The sequence below is a fragment of the Haematobia irritans genome, chromosome 4, assembly GCF_050003625.1.
Source record: "Haematobia irritans isolate KBUSLIRL chromosome 4, ASM5000362v1, whole genome shotgun sequence".
Classification (NCBI taxonomy): domain Eukaryota; kingdom Metazoa; phylum Arthropoda; class Insecta; order Diptera; family Muscidae; genus Haematobia; species Haematobia irritans.
In genome coordinates, this window is record NC_134400.1 from 169,810,476 (window position 1) to 169,830,917 (window position 20,442).

The 20,442-nt window shown below is 36.6% G+C and overlaps 1 protein-coding gene across 2 annotated transcripts in view; it reads right to left on the minus strand.

Annotated features, from left to right (window-relative positions):
• Positions 1-719: 719 nt before the first annotated feature.
• The window catches only part of LOC142236159 (uncharacterized), a 289,012-nt gene continuing 269,289 nt past the window's right edge, over positions 720-20,442 (minus strand). For both annotated transcript variants that reach the window (XM_075307418.1, XM_075307417.1), the window contains exon 4: positions 720-850. In XM_075307418.1, the coding sequence (XP_075163533.1) occupies positions 830-850 (21 nt within the window). In that variant the 3' untranslated portion in view covers positions 720-829. The remainder of the gene's footprint in view (positions 851-20,442) is intronic.

Sequence of the window (20,442 nt, forward strand, 5' to 3'; positions counted from 1 at the left end):
GTCTTGGATATCATCGAATTCGCTGCCTAGCTGACGCGACCAAAGTATTTTCTGTTTGCGACTCTTGTTACTTTTTCTACATTTACGACGCGTATGTGACGTTTACGATGTTTACAACTTTGCGACAGTCGCAAACCTAAAAAAGTTTGATACATACCATCTCTGGGGTACATAAGATTCGGCCTGGCCGCTCTTACGGCCGTATATACTTGTTAATTTTATTTTCATGAATTTTGTAATTTTTATTGATTTTCTATTCGTCTTTTAATTATAAAAAAATGATCTTAAACCTCCAAATAGTTTTTCTAAGATTGGCCCAAAAAACTTCATCGGAAATGGAAAAAAATTATGGAGGATCTCGGGATGCCCTTAAAATGCAATGTTTGTGGACCAACTTAAAATTTTTTTTTTTGCTAGGTATATAGTATAGCCGCCACAGAAATATACCCCAGAGCTTTCTTGAGGAGCAAAGTTCATCTGATCCAGTCGAAAGTTTGCCGTGATTTCAGCATACGCCATTTAATAAGTATTCAAAATTGGGCCATATCGATCGGTATTTTGATATATCCTATATATCCTAGTCCCCAATTTTGATTTCTTGTGTCTCATTGAGGAACAAATTTCATCCGATCTGGTCGGAATTTGGAGTATATGGTATATATGTTGGTAGTATATGACTCTATAATACCAATTAGGATGTAAGAAGTTATTGTCAGGATGGAGAGAATTATACTGTTGGTCCAGTGTAATTTTCGAACTTATTTAGTTGTTTTTGATTGAATTCGCATCATGCGTTTTCACTAAGCCCAATACGAAATTAATATTGATATTAACTTACCGTAGTAGGATCCTGAAAAGAAAATAAAATTAAGAACAATTAATATCATTTGAAATAATTTGATTTTACAAATATAAGGAATGCATTCAGTATAAACGGAGGGTGACAACTATAACACTTAATAACATCAAAGAAGAAAGAGTGACGAATCACACTATTTCTTGCCATTTCCCAAACATTTTTGATTGATCCAATAAATTACTGTTTGTAATTTTTGGTTCGTTTAAAAAATTAATTATATCAATTTACTTTTTAATTCTTTTTCATGTTTTCTGTGTGTGTATATCAAATGACCTTTCAGAATATTTAAATTTTGTTTCGCATCCATTGCTGGGTCATTGGTATTTTCACAATTGAATCCTTGTAACTCAATAGATCCAGTGATGCTTAAAACTTCTCGTCTAATCTTTCTCCGCACTGACTCGAAATACCCCTTGCCACTGGCAACTTTTGCGAATACAATTACGAACTGCTGCCCATCCTCGGCATTCTCCTGATTTAACACAGTGCACCTTCATTGTGTTTCCTAACTGTTCACAAATACCGATCGAATAAATTTATTTAATTCTCAGCACTTTTTCTGCAATATAAACAATGTAGACTAGAAATATTTACTATTTCGTCCAGACGGAAAATCGAACAGAGGATCAAACAATTTGTGAGCAAATAAGCTATCCACTGAGTCATGTAGGTTTTATTGTCATTAATACACAATTACCGCTTTAGCCAACAATGCAAAAACAAACCCGAGTTTAAGATAAGCGATGCAACGATTGTCCCCAATTTTATTTATTTACTCTTCATTCAGTGTAAATATTGAACTTGCAACAATATTTAATAAAAAAAATTAGACGCAAAATACTACTATAAACCTACTACTACGAACGAGATCAGCATATTGATTTTCTTATTGGAACATTCAAAAGAAACTGAAAATGGATTGTTTGAAGCGTGTACACAAGAGGAAACATGATCACAACATTGAATTTCACAGAAAGCCAACGGGTCCCATGGGATTTATTTCAAAACAACTAAATAATCACTATCGACCACGTTTAATTTCTTATTTTGTGGACAAAGACACCAAACAATGGAATAAAATGTGGGAACGCAATCAAGTAATTTTGTATCCTTTGGAAACCTATCTCAACATTCATATGCATTTATTCACGTCAATTATTTGATCAATATAATGAAGTAGATATAAGGACGGATGAGTTCGAGTTAATTTGATGGCATTTGTTGTACACCCTACAGAAGGTAAATTGAACTCCATTGATTGAAGAATAAAATGTTGGTGATGATTACTCGTATATTAAAAAAAATTATAAATGAACTTAGGTTCATAATAGGGCAAAAGGCCGAGAAGGAGAAAACCGAGAATCACCTTTAAAGGGCATTATTTGATCAATATAATGAAGTAGATATAAGGACGGATGAGTTCGAGTTATTTTGATGGCATTTCTTGTACACCCTACAGAAGGTAAATTGAACTCCATTGATTGAAGAATAAAATGTTGGTGATGATTACTCGTATATTAAAAAAATTTATAAATGAACTTAGGTTCATAATAGGGCAAAAGGCCGAGAAGGAGAAAACCGAGAATCACCTTTAAAGGGCAGAGGGGAACTTAGGTTCAGATACGGTACTGACGATAAAAGGAAATAAGTCACACTGATGTGGAGCTCAGCATTTGGTAAAATATTGGAAGCAGATAAGGGTATAATAGGGTGGATTTAATAGCAAAAATTGACAATACGTTGTTATATACCAAAACATTTTTTTCTGATTCAATCACGAAATTAACTGATCCTATTAATTTTTTAATTAAAATGTCTTCGATCACAGAAATCAATTAAATCAATTTAAGTCAATTGACCCAATTAAAAATTAATTGATCCAATTAAAAAATTAATTGATATTCCCCCATGTTCTGATATTCGGAATCGCAAGAATTTATTTTTCTTATAACGAAAAAATCTTCGGATTTCTTTAACGAAAAAGTCTTCGGATTTCAACCAAATTTCAATTTGAACTTTTCATAAAAGATAACTTTATTGTCATGTTTTATGTTAATACGTTTTAGGGTTAAGAATATATCACCGAACGAAAATTTTGCTATTCCGAATATTGAAACATGGGCGACTATTAATTTTTATGTCTGATTTTTGTTTCAATTAAAGAATTTGTTGAATCAATTATATTCTTAATTGAATATTTTTTAAAACTCAACTAAGACTTTAATTGGAAAAATTTTCGTGAAATTTTTTTTTTGTGTGGTATATTATCGAAATAAACTAATTGTCAATGATAGTCTAAATTAAGATCATGCTATCAGTGCTGTTGCCAGTGTTTTGGGCCACCAAATTGTATATTCTTTGACTTCTGATACCAGTGTCAGAATCAAGCACCTTCAGTTTGGTGTATAATTTAATCATAAATCGCTTTACAAACGAAAAACGCTTGCAAAGAAGAAACGAAGAAGAATTTGGATGAAGAACCAGCCTGTATTGATGTCAAAATCTTTATTATACCCTGCGTCACACTATGGAACAGGGTATTATAAGTTAGTGCATATGTTTGCAACACCCAGAAGGAGACGAGATAGACACATGGTGTCTTTGGCAATAATGCTCAGGGTGGGTCCCTGAGTCGATATAACCATGTCCGTCTGTCCGTCCGTCTGTCTGTGAACAAATTTTTGTGATCAAAGTCTACGTCGCAATTTAAGTCCTATCGCCTTCAAATTTGGCACATGTTCCTAATTTGGGTCAGAATAGAACCCCACTGATTTTGGAAGACATCGGTTCAGATTTAGATATAGCTCCCATATATATCTTTCGCCCGATATACACTAATATGGACCCAGCAGCCAGAGTTTTATACCGATTTGCTTGAAATTTTGTACAAACATAACACTTGGTCGTATAGTCAAGTGTGCAAAATTTTATTGAAATCGGTTTGGATTTAGATATAGCTCCCATATATATCTTTCGCCCGATATGGACTTATATGGCCCCAGAAGCCAGATTTTTGGCCGAATTTGGTTGAAATTTAGCACTAGGCGTACAATTAGTAGTATAGTCAAGTGTGCTAAATTTGATTGAAATCGGTTCAGAATTAGATATAGTTCCCATATATATCTTTCGCCCGATATTGACTAATATGGTCCTAAAAGCCAGAGTTTTGGCCCGATTTGGTTGAAATTTTGCACAGGGAGTAGATTTAGCATTGTAGCTATGCGTGCCAAATTTGGTTGAAATCGATTCAGAGTTAGATATAGCTCCCATATATATCTTTCACCCGATATGCATTTATATGGACACAGAAGCCAGAGTTTTATCCCGATTAGCTTGAAATTTTGTACAAGGAGTACAATTGGTAGTATAGTCATGTGTGCCAAATTTGATTGAAATCGGTTAAGATTTAGATATAGCTTCCATATATATTTTTCGCCCGATATGGACTTATATGGCCCCAGAAGCCAGAGTTTTTGCCCAATTTGGTTGAAATTTTATACTAGGAGTACAATTAGTAATATAGTCATGTGTGCCAAATTTGATTGAAATCGGTTCAGATTTAGATATAGCTCCCATATATCTTTCGCTCGATATGGACTAATACGGTCCCAGAAGCCAGAGTTTTACCCCAATTTGGTTGAAATTTTGCACTAGGAGTACAATTAGTAGTGTAGTCAAGTGTGCCAAATTTTATTGAAATCGGTTCAGATTTAGATATAGCTCCCATATATATCGTTCGCCCGATTTACACTCATATGACCACAGAGGCAAATTTTTAACTCCGATTTAGTTGAAATTTTGCACAGGGAGTAGAATTAGCATTGTAGCTATGCGTGCCAAATTTGGTTGAAATCGGTTCAGAATAAGATATATCTCCCATATATAGCTTTCGCCCGATTTACACTCATATGACTACAGAGGCCAATTTTTAACTTCGATTTAGTTGAAATTTTGCACAGGGAGTAGAATTAGCATTGTAGCTATGCGTGCCAAATTTTGTTGAAATCGGTTCAGATTTAGATATAGCTCCCATATATATGTTTTTATGATTTCGACAAAAATGGTCAACATACCAGCATTTTCCTTGTAAAATCGCCACTGCTTAGTCGAAAAGTTGTAAAAATGACTCTAATTTTTCTAAACTTCTAATACATATATATCGAGCGATAAATCATAAATAAACTTTTGTGAAGTTTCCTTAAAATTGCTTCAGATCTAAATGTTTCCCATATTTATACCCTGCGCCACACTGTGGAACAGGGTATTATAAGTTAGTGCATATGTTTGTAACACCCAGAAGGAGACGAGATAGACACATAGTGTCTTTGGCAATAATGCTCGGGGTGGTTCCTTGAGTCGATATAACCATGTCCGTCTGTCCGTCCGTCCGTCCGTCTGTCTGTGAACACATTTTTGTGATCAAAGTCTAGGTCGCAGTTTAAGTCCAATCGACTTCAAATTTGGCACATATTCCTGTTTGGGGTCAGAATAGAACCTTATTGATTTTGGAAGAACTCGGTACAGTTTAAGATATAGCTCCCATATATATCTTTCGCCCGATATGCACTTATAATGATCCAGAAACCAGAGTTTTATCCCGATTTGCTTGAAATTTTGCACGAGGAGTACAATTGGTAGTATAGCCGAGTGTGCAAAATTTGATTGAAATCGGTTCAGATTTAGATATAGCTCCAATATATAGCTTTCGCCCGATTTACACTCATATGACTACAGAGGCCAATTTTTAACTTCGATTTAGTTGAAATTTTGCACAGGGAGTAGAATTAGCATTGTAGCTATGCGTGCCAAATTTGGTTGAAATCGGTTCAGATTTAGATATAGCTCCCATATATATGTTTTTCTGATTTCGACAAAAATGGTCAAAATACCAACATTTTCCTTGTAAAATCGCCACTGCAATTTAGATCTACAAAGTGGTGCAGGGTATAATATTCTCGGCCCCGCCCGACTTTAGACTTTCCTTACTTGTTTTTCTTTCAATTTTAATTACGTTTTGATTTCGATTTTAAGTGACTTCAATAAAAACATTTGAGAATTATGAGTCACCCGGCGTACGGGTATTTTCAAGTCGACTTACTCGATTAGTGCTTCTCATCTTATTGATATACAACAGTACAAAATAAAGTCTTTTTCGCCATCTGGTCTACCGATACTTAGCAGTAGAAAGCAAAGAAATCATCAACCGCCACAGGAAGATTCCATACTTGGAAATAAAAATAACTCATTTCAAGTGAAACATTGATGGATGGATAGCAAAACTATAACAATCAGGTTAAACAGGCGTGGAAAAGACAGACGTTCCGAAAGTCCAAGAAGAAAAAAATCGGTGGTAATTTGTGAATCGAATGTTAAGTAGAAAAAACTGCGGGTGGTTCTCCACATAAGTTGCCACCAGCAAAGGTCCACGTAAACATCCTCCATAGATGGTCAGTAAAACTAAGTCAATGCCAGAGAATTGTCATGCATATGAGATACTAACCTCTTCTGTTACACTGGCATCTCAAAAAGGCACTGGCATTAATTTAGGAAACCTGAGTGGAATGTATTCCATTTCATTCCAGAGTGGCCACAGAATGCAATCACAATACGTTTCGATTACTGATTTAATTGTTTGACTAATTGAGAGATTTCCATTTTTTCCATCCAGGTCTGGAGACGGGCGATAGGTTCATTTGTGATTGTGAGTTTGAGAAGTTTTTTTTTCTGTGTCATTCAACTATGATGAAGTGGTGGCTGGCTCCAGTGATCATTGACCATGGCAATGTTGTGTGCTGGTGGTGACAAGCGTAATGACTTGATTTCGTTTGTGTGCTCCAAATACGAGTCACTATCCCATAACCATGACCAGCAAACAACATCATCGCAACACAGTGATCATGACATGGGCAAAAGCAAAATCTTGCAGTATCGATGGAATGAATCTTGAAATTGACTGCAAAAACGTTGTAAGCAAGTGCACAACTATCACCGAATTGTCGCCGCCAACAATTGCCTGCAATGAAGTTTCGAAAGCATGAATGCATGCTTTCATGCGGGCATGCATGCCTGACTGCTTCGCGGGCGGCATCACGGCGACAATGAATACTGAAAATTGTTCATCATGAACTTCTGGCCAATTGTTGATATATGTATTAGTTGATCTTCCCGGGCATGATTCAGTGTTAGTATGTATGTGGTGTCCTTCAACAACGATATGATATATCAATGGAGAATTAATTAACCTGGCCCAATGGACGCACGGGATTGTGATGGTAGAAATCGGAACCTCACAAGTAGTTGAAACTTTTAATTTTTGTCATTGTTCTGTTAGCAAGGATCTGTGATCTATAGGAAGAGAGGAAGGGGGCGGGGAGTCTGGAATCTTTTGTTGATGTCTTGTTAGACACGACGGGCGAGGACACACAGAAGCATACAATATTCATGTCGTTTTATATGAAAAGCATGTGTGGCGGCAGACAGCTGTAGCTTTGGTCATGGTTTCTCCTCATATTCTTCCTCATCCGATTTTTACCATCTTAGCATCGTTTTTGCTTTTTTTTTACAAGTAAGTCTAAAAAAACCATATAAATGTTCTTTTTGATAGCAATGGTATTTCATTGAATAAACGTGTCACAGTGTCATATATTAAAGTTTAATTAAAATACGAAAATATCTCCACAAATCATATTTTCATCGCCAATAAGTTAGCCGGTAAAAACATGCAAATACGGTTTCATATCGGTATATAATTATATATAGTCCCCATATCAACCGATTCCAAGACTTGACTTTTAAAACACCCTTGGTCCGGTAATTATCAAACAGAAAAGAAAGCTTGAGGCTTAAAATTTCAAGCTTGAAATTTTTCTTTTGTATTTGATACAAAAAAGATAGAATAGAATTAAATTATTTACTCCTCTAATTACTATTCAACAATTGGTACATATCGGTCTACAATCATATATAACCTACTTGTGAATCGATCCACAGGTTTGATTTCTTGAGCTTCCTGAGAACCGATCTCCCTTCCGATCCGGTTTTAATTAGTGGCTAATTACAACCGGATGTCAATATCCATACAAAAATAATTATATGTAGCCCCCATATAAACCGATCCCCAGGTTTGATTTCTTGAGCTTCCTGAGAACCGATCTTCCTTCCGATCCGGTTTTAATTAGTGGCTAATTACAACCGGATGTCAATATCCATAGAACAATAATTATATGTAGCCCCATATAAACCGACCCCTATTGCTTAGTACCCATAAGCAATCTCCTGTTGCCGATCATTCCATCCAGTTGAAATACAACAGGTGTTATCAGTGCCCGCCTTTTAGTAATGGCAAAAAATTGGTCCATATCCGTCCGCAACTCTATGTTTTTCTAAATCATTAACGTTCACTTATGAATTCATCCATATCGGTCCATACCAAATTTCAATTGTTGCCCATCCTGGAGTGTTTGCTTACCATCCTCTAGCGAAGTTTAGTACTTAATGGGGTCAATAGACCCTATATAAACCGATCCATAACTAAAGTGGTTTATATACACGCAAGCTGTTTCTTCGAAAACGAAATGTTAGATCAACGAACATAGTTTGGAAATTTCTTCTTGAGGGGGAAAAGTTTATTTGGTTCTGGCTAATTTCAGCTCATATTATCTTCTGTAAAGCAAAAAATGTGAAAGCGGATATCAGTTTTCATAAACTTGTTTAGCTTTTGCCCGGACGGAGAATCAAACCACGGACCATCAGCATGGAATCACATTTCATGTCTGGAAAATGGGTAGAGTGAATCCAATACTGAAGCCAGGCAAAGACTCGAACATACAGATCGATCTCCACTCTCACGCCAGTAGCCAACAACCTTGTGGCCATTCTCTACCCCAGCCTTGTGTAGAATTTTCCAGCTGCCAACATGCTGATGTTGATAATGGATGGATTCCGTAAAGTACATAGCATAGCAACAATTTGCACGCCATTGCTGCAAACATAGAGGGCTCAACCAACCCAAGCCGTGTCACAGGACGGTCCTCGTGGCGCTAGACTTATCGAAGGCCAAAGCAGACTATGTGAGGACATCGAAAACTCGTCCCTATCGGTAGGAACCGAACGTTGGGTTCTTAGTTAATTGTGTGGGCGGCGGGCAGTTCCCCAAGATGGGGTGATATTTCCGGCAACCTTCAACCTCTACATTTCTTCTACACCACGCTCCCCTAGCGGCTTTGATATTGTATCATATGTGGATGACTCTACAATTTAGGCATCCGGGCCCCTTAGTGATGACATATGTTATCTGTTAAACATTGCTGATTCACTAAAGGGTGATACGGTCAAAATTTGGTCAAGGGAAAACGCGTGTAAATCGGTGAAATCGTTTATTAAAAAAATCAAATTAAATTTCTGTTTCAAGTTCAATTAGTATAAAATTCAGGAAAAATATTCAGTTAGGCTTTCGCTTTTCCAAATCCGAATTGCCGGGTCTCACGCTTGACACCTGCCATCAGATTTTGTACAGCCACCTTGTGCACCTTCTTCGCCGCAGAAAGCCAGTTTGCTTTGAACTGCTGCCCGTCCTTAGCAGTTCTTTGGTCTTCTTTAGGTTCCGCTTGACAATAGCCTAGTATTTCTCAATTGGGGGGAGCTCTGGCGTGTTGGGAGGGTTCTTGTCCTTGGGAACCACCCGCACGTTGTTGGCGGCGTACCACTCCATTGCCTTTTTACCGTAATGGCAAGATACCAAATCCGGCCAAAACAGTACGGAACAACCGTGTTTCTTCAGGAAAGGCAGCAGACGTTTATTCAAACACTCTTTCACGTAAATTTCTTGGTTGACAGTCCCGGAAGCTATGAAAATGCTGCTTTTCAAGCCACAGGTACAGATCGCTTGCCAAACCAGATATTTCTTTGCGAACTTTGACAGTTTTATGTGCTTGAAAATATCTGCTACCTTTCCCCTTCCTTTTGCCGTATAAAACTCCTGTCCCGGAAGCTGCTTGTAGTCGGCTTTGACGTAGGCTTCGTCGACCATTACCACGCAGTCACACTTCGTTAGCATCGTCGTGTACAGCCTCCGGGATCGCGCTGTGGCCGTCGTATTTTGTTTATCATCGCGATTTGGAGTCACTACCTTCTTGTAAGTCTATAGTCCGGTTCGTTTTTTGGCTCGATGCATGGTTGTAGACGATACACTCAGCTTATTTGCGGCATCTCGGAGAGGGAGGTTAGGGTTTCGCTTGAAACTACCGGCAACTCTCTTTGTCGTCTCAGCGGCTACCGGTTTTCGATTTCCTCCCGATCCAGACTTCCTGGCTGTCGACAAACGTTCCCCAAACACTTCAATTACATTTGTAACGGTTGATTTGGCAACTTTTAGTGATTTTGCCAGCTTTGCGTGCGAGTAGCTCGAATTTTCGCGATGTGCGAGCAAAATTTTGATACGCTGCTCTTCTTGCTTGGACGGCATTTTGACAACTCAAGAGTGAATTCCAAAATCAAAATAGGAGCAACATTCTACACACACACCTTCAAAATGAAGGGTGTTCAGGTTTTTTAAATGCAAAATTGAATGAAATACGTCAAGTTTATATTGACCAAATTTTGACCGTATCACCCTTTACATTGACCGCTGAAGTACGCCATCGTAATAATTCCAAAAACAAACTAAGCCAAGATTCATGGGGTCACATTTGACAGCCTTTCCAAAATCGTCCAAGTCCACGCCACTGCAGTTTGTAATAAACTTCGCGGTAGAAACGAGGTACTCAAGTCGCTTGCCTGCAGCACTTGGGGATGCGGAAAAAGAATCCTTTGTGACTACCTATAAGGCAATTGGCTGGCCAGTGGTAAACTATGTTGCGCTATTGATCTGCGCCATACAAACCTGACAGAATGCTCCTCTTAGAACTGTGTAAGGGTGTCTACGCATCTAAATCTTCTTTATGTGAAGACGAGGATTCCCTTCATGCGTACACAATTACATTTGTCAATGCAGTATCTCCGGGGTTGTTATAACAGTAACCATTGAAACCATCATCTTATGAATAAACAACCACCTCCCAGTAATGTACGGGTTGATCTTCACTATCTAGAGTGCAAGATCCAAAAGAGAGCTTCTAGATCAGGCAGCAACAAGGCAAGTCTGAACAGGATTCATGAGGATATTGTGGCGACCGGACATATCCCCCAACGGTCATTTCGCCCAAAATGATGTTTGGCCGTTATGACCTCCATTGGGGCGGTCACATCGCCCAATTTAATTTGGGCTTTATGTCCTCCCTTATCGCGGTCATAAGCCCCACAAAAAAATGTGGGTGTTATGACCGTTTGAATATAATTGAATATAAACAATAGTTTAAATTTTTTTTTTTTTTTGACTGGAACATAATTTTTGACTATTTTGCTTCTCAGCGTGCGATTGAAATGGAAAAGCGGCTAAAGTGGCACTACGAAGACCTATTTCGCTTGTGAAATAGGTCGGTTTAAGCTCCAAGACATTTGAATTTATATATTGAAACATGAAAATTCGGAAATTGATAATTTTTTCTTTTGAACAAACCAGACAAATGCTGAATTGAAAAATATATGTATTTTAAACTGAAAATTGGAACAAGATGAGATGATCGATTTGCTGCTGATGGGTACGTGAAAACATCGCGCGTGCGATTTATTTCAAGTACCCATCACAAGAACAAGATAATAAAACGAAAGTTGCAAGAATGTGAGGATGAACTGAATGTGATGAATTTAAAAAAGGATTCGCGCGCGCGATGTGGAGGCAGCACGTCGATCATTTCATCTCTTTCCAATTTTAATGTTTAGAACAAGATAATATACTGAAAGTTGCTAGTATTTGAGGACGACGAGAAATCGCGCACGCGAATCCTTTGTTAAATTCATCACATTCAGTTTGTCCTCAAGTTCTTGCATCTTTCGTTTTATTAACTTGATTTAAAAAATTAACACAGTTATACACAGTTTGTAACCTTCGTAAATATTAGTAATTTATTGTACCCATAAAATAAAATGGAACGACCGAAAAAGGGACATCAATAAAACAATAGCATCTCTGGGGTGGAACACAAAGAGACTGTATGCCAAATCGGCTTCCATAATAGTGGTTTGCTAAAATATCTTTTCCGGCACACTTTCGCACATTTAGTATTCACTCATATGTTCTGATTTGGCAAATAGTGCTATGAGTTCTTGGGGGCTTTGTGGAGCGTTTTGCACCATTTTCTCCTTAATTTTCTTATAGACCACGAGATCTGCACTGCGTTTCTAGTTACGGCATTTTGAATTAAATACCGTACGTATTTAGTTAACCAAAATTGGGGATCAAAACTACTTCATTTAGGATAGTTTTTGATTTGTATTCCGACATTATTTCCCCATAAAATATTGGGCGTTTTGACCGCCTATTTTTTGGGACATATGACCGCGATGAGGGAGGACATAAAGCCCAAACTAAAATTGGGCGATGTGACCGTCCCATTGGAGGTCATAACGCCCAAAAATCATTTTGGGCGAAATGTTCGTTGGGGGATATGTCCGGTCGCCGGATATTGTAGCTGAAGCGGCGAGAAGCTACAATGTTAATCCTATTCTCGGAGTCCGACCACTGCCCATAACACCGGAGGAAAGAGACTTCACTATGTGGATAAAGGTTCCCTCCATGCGTACAAAATTACATGCTGTCAAAGCAGTATCTCCTGGCTTATGGATAAACAACCCGCTCCCAAGAATGAACGAGTTGGTCTTCACTATCTAGAGTGCGAGACCCAGCGATACAAAATAGAGCCTCTAGATCAGACAACATATCAGGCACGTCTGCACAGGATTCATGAGCATACTATAGCGAATAGGTTGGAAGCTACAACAGGCTTGTGTTTTTTAGCACTAGATATCCAAGCCGTGATGGACTAAAAAAACCGAGTACTCGTTTATCCAGGACATGTTCAAAAAAGTGCAACACTGTCATCAGCTGTTCAAAAACAATCACAGAAAACTATTGAAATCTTACCTTTTTAATGTATGAAGTGCTCAAATAGTAAATATATACACTAATAAGTTATTCTGGATAAAACACCATTACAATAATGTTCTGCATATTTTGTACAAATATTGCATCTGGTTTTAAAACAAAACAGGTCTAATATATGCTTGGCAGAATAAACTACAGAAGCGATGTTTTGAGGGTCTATGCTCCTTAATGAGGTCAACGTTTTCCAATTGTCCATCAATTGTTTCCATCCACTGTGCAATAGTTTAGGAGTTTGTGATGTTACTAGAGCCAAAAAAAGAAGTAATGCAAAACCCTAGAAGTAAGAAAACCGTAAACGTAGACAGGTCATAAGGCTTCTTACTCCTTTGTTCGTTTTTATTTTTTAACATTGTACCCATTATCTCTGGATACAATTCGGCTTGGCTTATAGTGATCACCAAGGAAGATTCGCTGGTTACAATATGGCATTGTAGAGTTCAAACTATCTACAAAGTGGCGCCAATAGAATTTGATGACAAGATTTATGCAAATATTCAAAATAGTTACGACCTCCTTCAATTCCTTTGGACATCTAACCACAGTCTATTTTCCCAACAGTAAGAGTTCTCCAGTGGGAATTTTATTTGAATGCAAAGTTTACTTACAAAAAAAAACAACATCATTGTGTTTGTTCAAGGATTACGAAAATGAAGCAGTTGCAAATTATGAGCACTAAAGCAAATTAATTTTATCGTCAAAACGATTTATATAAAATGAAATGATGAAGGTCCTAAAATTGATTTGATTAAGAAACATTTTTAGTACCATTAACCCGAGGAAGAATTGCCATCATCATTCAAACATGTAGTCCTCATTGGGATGCTTATTGATCACGTGTCAGTAATTGGGGAGAACTTCAGGTTTTCCTGTGGGTCTTTACATCCACATACTAATGCTTTAAGACGGTTACATCAGCTAATTCATTCAGCAGATGAAAAAGTCTAAATTGCTACTAAAGTTAATTTAAAATCGATTGTGAATTTGCTTGACTTGATGAAGTTTTAATCATTGAATTTCACCATCTGATGGTAAATGCAGCAGCTGTGAATTATGTAGGGACATACACTGGTAGAAAAAGTTTCGTTATATTAATGAAATGTGTCATTAAAATTGAGCCAATGAAACAAATTCATTAATATAACGAAATTTTTCGTTATTATAACAAATTTTCTGTTAGTCAACGAAACGTTTCGTAGTATTAACGAACATTTTCATTGTCTTAATGAAAATGTTTCGTTGTATCAATGAAAAATTTTCGTTGGCTCAATTTTAATGAAATTTTCTCTGTGTGTATGCGATATATGACAATAGCTGTTATAGCAGATTACAGTCCTGTATGGAATATTCGAAATTAGTAGAGAATTCAAAGAAAAATCTTTGTAAGTACTTGCAGTGAAAAACTCACTACTAAAACCAAAGCTTATACGACAAGAGTAAGTCATTATTTCCAAGTAGTAGGTTGCCACTCGTGCCAAAATTAATCTATAAAAATGTCAAGACAATTTCACCAAAAAACGACCAAATTTAAAAAATCTTATTTCAAAGATTTTGTTCATATTTGTGTGGTTATTCTAAAACAACTGTTTATCTTCGAAAGAAATGATTTATTATTTTATTTTAAAAGCTTATTTCAGTAATTGCCATATTATATATCCTATTTGTAAAATTGTTTGGGTTTATAAATATCCCTTGAATTGTAAATGTCCAAATTTAATTTCTATAGAAAATTTTGTCCAAATTTGTAGTTTAGTCAATGCATGGTTTTAAGCTGAAATCAAAAACAACAACAATGATTAAAGAACAAAACCAACAATAATAAAACAAAACGAAAGAAAGAAAGAGGAAGCACGCTCAAAATAAACCCAGCCAACTGCACTCAAATCGATGATTTGACGGTGGCAAAGGAAAAGAGATATGTTTGTACGAATTTATTTCGGCATAAGCCGGCTATCATGTAAAACCTTTTTTCGGAAGGTTCAAGTGTGGTTCATTGTTGGTTTTAATGAACTGCCTGAATTTATTCCGATAATTGGTTGATAGTTTTGCTGCAAGTAGAGGATGCTGATGAGGAATGTGGTAATTCCGAAACGTGCGTCCATCCAACCATCTTGCAGTCTATAGGGCTTTGCCCAAATAAATTTGACAAACATTCTTTTCCTCTGTTGGTTAAGCTACACTTGTAGTTTAGTCAATGCATGGTTTTAAGCTGAAATCAAAAAAACAACAATGATTAAAGAACAAAACCAACAATAATAAAACAAAACGAATGAAAGAAAGAGGAAGCACGCTCAAAATAAACCCAGCCAACTGCACTCAAATCGATGATTTGACGGTGGCAAAGGAAAAGAGATATGTTTGTACGAATTTATTTCGGCAACAATAATAAAACAAAACGAATGAAAGAAAGAGGAAGTACATCCAACTGCACTCAAATCGATGATTTGACGGTGGCAAAGGAAAAGAGATATGTTTGTACGAATTTATTTCGGCATAAGCCGGCTATCATGTAAAACCTTTTTTCGGAAGGTTCAAGTGTGGTTCATTGTTGGGTTTAATGAACTGCCTGAATTGTCAAAATTTTATTCCTATAGAAAATTTTGTCAAAATTTTATTTCTATAGAAAATTTTGTAAAAATTGTAATTCTGTAGAAAATTTTGTCCAAATTTTATTTCTATAGAAAATTTTTTCAAAATTGTATTTCTATAGAAAATTTTGTTTTGTTGTACAGAACATTTTGTCAAAATTTTATTATCAACTCTAGGTTTTGCGAAATTAATTACAACCAAAACGATATTATTTGGAGAGTAACGTTCCAAAATCGTGAAGAAAACGGTAACGAAATGGAAAAATATGCACTTAAATAAATCTCCACTTTACGAGATTAGGGATCGACTTTTTGAAAATTTCTGAAAGTATCAACTTTTGAAATTTCCAAAATTTGGAAAAACTTTCCGATTTTTTAAACTAAATAATGTTTACAAATACTCCTAGAATTACCATAGACATATTTCCATAGTAATCCTTAAATGTCCATTAATCGATTTTTGTCAGTCGATTAGTCAATTTGTGTCAGAAAACTTCAAAAGTCGAATTTGAAGTTTACAAAAAGCCGGTTCCAACTATTCGACTTTTTTTTGACAAATAGTCGATTTTCGAATTTTGTATCCCTACAAGATACACAGAAAAACTATCACCAAAATATTTCTAATAAAAAAGTTAATTGGAGTTGAAATTTTTTTTTCAATTAATAAATTAGTTGATACAATTAACTTTTTAATCAAGATAGAAATATTAAGTTAATTAAGTTAATAATTGAAACTTTTAATTAAAAAATTAATTGATACACTTAACTTTTTAATGAAGACTATGTTAAAAAAGCGATGGATTTTTTTTTTAAATTTTTAATTAAAAATTTATTTCAAAAAATCTATTTTTTTATCAAACTGAAAACACTAACGGCCAATTTCATGTAGCTCCGTTAGGCGTTAACTCCCAGTTAACAGAAAGTAAATTGCAAATATCTTCTCTCCGGTTAACTTTAATTGATAAAATTTTCGACAGTTAAGTTCCTAACTGGCACATGGAATATACAGGTAAGATTATAAAGGGTGATTCTTTTGAGGTTAGGATTTTCATGCATTAGTATTTGACAGATCACGTGGGATTTCAGACATGGTGTCAAAGAGAAAGATGCTCAGTATGCTTTGAAATTTCATCATGAATAGACTTACTAACGAGCCACAACGTCGAATTTTCAGTGAATGGGCCCTAGAAAAGTTGGCAGAAAATCCCCTTTTTTATCGACAAATTTTGTTCAGCGATGAGGCTCATTTCTGGTTGAATGGCTACGTAAATAAGCAAAATTGCCGCATTTGGAGTGAAGAGCAACCAGAAGCCGTTCATGAACTGCCCATGCATCCCGAAAAATGCACTGTTTGGTGTGGTTTGTACGCTGGTGGAATCATTGGACCGTATTTTTTCAAAGATGCTGTTGGACGCAACGTTACGGTGAATGGCGATCGCTATCGTTCGATGCTAACAAACTTTTTGTTGCCAAAAATGGAAGAACTGAACTTGGTTGACATGTGGTTTCAACAAGATGGCGCTACATGCCACACAGCTCGCGATTCTATGGCCATTTTGAGGGAAAACTTCGGAGAACAATTCATCTCAAGAAATGGACCGGTAAGTTGGCCACCAAGATCATGCGATTTGACGCCTTTAGACTATTTTTTGTGGGGCTACGTCAAGTCTAAAGTCTACAGAAATAAGCCAGCAACTATTCCAGCTTTGGAAGACAACATTTCCGAAGAAATTCGGGCTATTCCGGCCGAAATGCTCGAAAAAGTTGCCCAAAATTGGACTTTCCGAATGGACCACCTAAGACGCAGCCGCGGTCAACATTTAAATGAAATTATCTTCAAAAAGTAAATGTCATGGACCAATCTAACGTTTCAAATAAAGAACCGATGAGATTTTGCAAATTTTATGCGTTTTTTTTAAAAAAAAAGTTATCAAGCTCTTAACAAATCACCCTTTAGCTATGTCCATAATACGGTTTAAAAGTTCGTTAGTTAACAGATCACTAACGGAGCTACATGAAAATGGGGGGTAAGTCTGTTAAGAAAGTAATTACAAATAGTTACGCTTTTAATTAAAAGTTTAATTGAATTTTGCAATCAACATTCATTAAATTTTTAATTGAATCAATTGAAAAATTAATTTAAATTTACTAAATTTACAATAAATTTTTTAATCAAGTATTTTATTATGCTCAATTAAAACTACGACTGATAATATTATTTTCTTGATTGAAGACATTTCAATTCAAAAATTAATTGGATCAATTAATTTCGTGATTGAATCAGAAAATAGTTTTTTGGTGTGTATGTAGATTCCATCACTTGGAGAACGGAAAAAACTCAAAATATAAGTTAACTTGGAGAAAAGAAATCTAAGTATTCGTGAAATGGTGTGCTTTATAGCTCCTTTTATTAACCAAACCCAAACCTAATTTTCCAGTATCGTAGGATACTCTCAAGTTGAAAAATCTTTGTCAAAATATAGGTACCCTTATTGCCGTACTGCCGTCAAAACTCATGTTCATCTCATGTTTTGATGTAAATGAAATGATGCATGCAACGACTTTGTTTTATAAACTCAATAATATCGAATTGAAAATGAAAATCTTCCTTGTTCACATTGGTTGTACTATGAAAAGAAAAAAAAAACTCAATATTATTTTGCTCATCGTTGTCACGTACTCTAAGTAAATGAATAAAGAACATACTGACCACCAGAATACTCATTTTCCATTACACATCTCCAGAAGAAATAACCCAGAGCCGGGGTATCATCATCAGGATTGGCGGCAACAACAACTGTTTCGGATATTGACCGGAAGTTAATAGATTTAATTCGTCCACGCAAGGACTATAACACTGGTCCATCTGTGGTCTTCAGTAGTTGGTTGATTTGATATGAAATGAAATGAATATTAAACGATGTTTTTCTACATCCATTGCAGTCCGTCCTTCACACATAGTTTTTCGTTGTCCATTGGAACATTTCCATTAAAAACATTTTGCAAAATTGCTTTTATGTGGAATTTAATTTGTGAACCACACAGTACAAGCAATAATAACAGCGATTTAGCTTCCTGCTGCAAAATGCATGTTTCCCTCCACCCTTGGTCAATTTTACTGACGAAAAAAAGAAAAACGCATTTCGGAAAGAAACCATCCATCGAAGGAGGAGGACTGGTCGTCATAGTAGATGGACACGTACAAGAATTCATTTTTCTACATGCTATTATTAAATATAAATATTATTAAAATAATAAAGAAAACTACTTAAACAAGGGAAAATAAAATGCAGCAACCTTTTGGTTTGGTGGTTATACGCTCTTAGTAAAGAGGAGGACTTGCGAGAAGCAACGACTAAGTAAAGGAGTAAAGCAAAAAAAATCTAGGTTTTATTTTAGAAAACATTCTTGTTTTCAATACCTCTCTGGCTTCCGCCTTTCCACTAACAGATATACTCAGAGAAATTTTAGTTTAAGACGTCATGTATTCACGCCACAAAAAAAAATGTGATCATTCAGATCATGCGTCATCGGAAGAGGCGGTAATCAGAAGCTGCATTGTGCGGGTTATACGTGGGTCGGGTAGGACTTCCCGCTTGAATATTTCCAAGTAAGCGCTATCGTCCTGCAAAATCATCTTGTTGGCTCAATTGAATTCGATACTGTAGCGATCATTTTACTCGGTTGCAGCAGCTTATAAAAATTTTTTGTTCTGTGCCTTAGTACATCAGCTTGTGTCCAGATCACGGAACTCTGCGACTACACGCAGAAAAGGAATATGATCACCTCAAAAATGTTTCAAGAGCAAAAAGTTATTTTTGTATGGTGACCATGTAACATGTTTGCCACTAAAATGTTATTTTCTCGTCAAATATAACCTGCTTGCCGACATCAGATACATGATTTCCGAGGAAATAACATGGTTGCGAAAACCATGTTACATGGTCACCACCCAAAAATAACATTTTGCTCTTAAAACATGTTTGAGGTGATGATATTCCTTCTCTGGGTGTAAGATGGGATGCGTCCAGAGAGCAGAAGGCTGTTATCATCTTGATTAGTCTGCCGTGGAAGGCCTCTGATAACAGGATTAACGTTGTAGCTTCTCATCGGTTCAGCTATCGTATCCTCATGAATCCTGTTTTAAGGACAGAGTGCTGGCAGTTCCACAACGTATCACTTATATGCATCTCAAAATGCTGCTCAGCATCCCAAATGCTGCCAGCAAGCGACTTGAAGACCAGCCTTTTCAAATCGTGGGCAGACGATTTGAAAAGGCTGGCGATTTGAAAAGGCTGACGACGAAAACATCAAAAAAATCCTCAAAATAATATTGAATGACCATAAAATGAAGTTGATCGAGATAGCAGAGGCCTTAAAGATATCAACGTGTTGGTCATATCATTCATCAATATTTGGATATGCGGAAGCTCTGTGCAAAATGGGTGCCGCGCGAGCTCACATTTGACCAAAAACAACAACGTGTTGATGATTCTGAGCGGTGTTTGCAGCTGTTAACTCGTAATACATCCGAGTTTTTCCGACGATATGTGACAATGGATGAAACATGGCTCCATCACTACTGAGTCCAATCGACAGTCGGCTAAGTAGACAGCGACCGGTGAACCGTCTCCGAAGCGTGGAAAGACTCAAAAGTCCGCTGGCAAAATAATGACCTCTGTTTTTGGGATGCGCATGGAATAATTTTTATCGATTATCTTGAGAAGGGAAAAACCATCAACAGTGACTATTATACGGCGTTATTGGAGCTTTTGAAGGTCGAAATCGCGCCAAAACGGCCCCATATGAAGAAGAAAAAAGTGTTGTTCCACCAAGACAACGCACCGTGTCACAAGACATTGAGAACGATGGCAAAAATTCATGAATTGGACTTCGAATTGCTTCCCCACCCACCGTATTCTCCAGATCTGGCCCCCAGCGACTTTTTCTTGTTCTCA